The sequence below is a fragment of the Octodon degus genome, unplaced genomic scaffold, assembly GCF_000260255.1.
Source record: "Octodon degus isolate 3935 unplaced genomic scaffold, OctDeg1.0 scaffold00083, whole genome shotgun sequence".
In the NCBI taxonomy this organism is placed as follows: Eukaryota; Metazoa; Chordata; class Mammalia; order Rodentia; family Octodontidae; genus Octodon; species Octodon degus.
In genome coordinates this window covers 9544855-9545930 of record NW_004524659.1, presented here as the reverse complement: position 1 = coordinate 9545930, position 1076 = coordinate 9544855, and the positions used below count along the sequence as shown (strand labels likewise).

The 1076-nt window shown below is 40.8% G+C and overlaps 1 protein-coding gene across 1 annotated transcript in view; it reads left to right on the top strand.

The window, feature by feature from the left end:
• LOC111818209 (zinc finger protein 850-like) overlaps positions 1–1076 on the top strand; it is a 144824-nt gene that overhangs the window by 39996 nt on the left and 103752 nt on the right. Inside the window, exons 8-9 of the mRNA XM_023721455.1 lie at positions 91–217; positions 831–926. Coding sequence (XP_023577223.1) covers positions 91–217; positions 831–926 — 223 coding nt within the window. The remainder of the gene's footprint in view (positions 1–90; positions 218–830; positions 927–1076) is intronic.

The following is a 1076-nucleotide window of genomic DNA, read 5'->3' as shown; positions in this document are numbered from 1 at the left end:
TTTTTTTTTTTTTTTTTTCTTTTTTTGGCTGGGACCATGTGAAAGCCTGAGCACCTAAGGAGCAAGGTTATTTTTTTTTCCTTATTTCAGGGATTGGTGACTTTTAGAGATGTGACGCTAGACTTTTCCCAAGAGGAGTGGGAATGGCTTGATTCATCTCAGAAAGATTTATACAGGGAAGTCATGTTGGAGAACTACAGGAACTTGGTATGGCTTGGTAAGGATATTTATTCTCCATTCAAAATTTTCCATTTGGGGCATTTTTGCTTCCTCTACTGGGAATATTTAGAACATCTCACATGTGATTCATTGAATATCTACCTCTTCCAGGAAATGATTTAAAGTAGTTCATAGAGTTGGAAATCAGTAGTTCTCTTTCCTAAAGAATGGTGATTTGGAACAGCAACAACAACTTACTGTGGAAATTTGTTAACATGTAAATTATGAAGCCCCAGTCTAGATCTGCAAAATCAGAAAGTCAGGGAATGGGCCTAGTAATCTGGATTTTAATAAGCCCTCTGAAAGATCCTGAGGCTTAGTAAAGTTTTGGAGCCACTGTAGTTTCTGATTCAGTAGGTCTGGGTAGAGAACTGAGAATTTCAATTTAATGCCTAGGGGAGGCTACAGTTGCTCTAGAACTGTAAGAACAGCTGCAGTGGAAGAAGCTTCATCTTCCTTATCCTCCATACAAGCATCATTCCATTCTCTGACTCTTCCTTGACTATCCTTCCTTGACTGTTGATCAAGAGATTGGGTGTGAGACCTGAACACCTGCAACATACTGATTTTGTGTGTTACTTGCTTTGATTTTTTTCTTACCCTGGAAATAGGACTCTCCATTTCTAAACCCGAAATGATCTCCTTATTGGAGCAAAAGAAGGAGCCTTGGATGGTTGAAAGACAGATGTCACATGGTCACTGTGCAGGTGAGTGACAGATAACTGGGCAGGGAGGGTCACTATGAGGAGCCCACCCATGTGATCTTGAAGAGGCTGCCTGAGCTTCGTTCCAGTGGCACCTGAAATCTCCTTAGCATGTGCTTTCCAAGAAAATTTGCTTTCACCTAAGGATCCCCT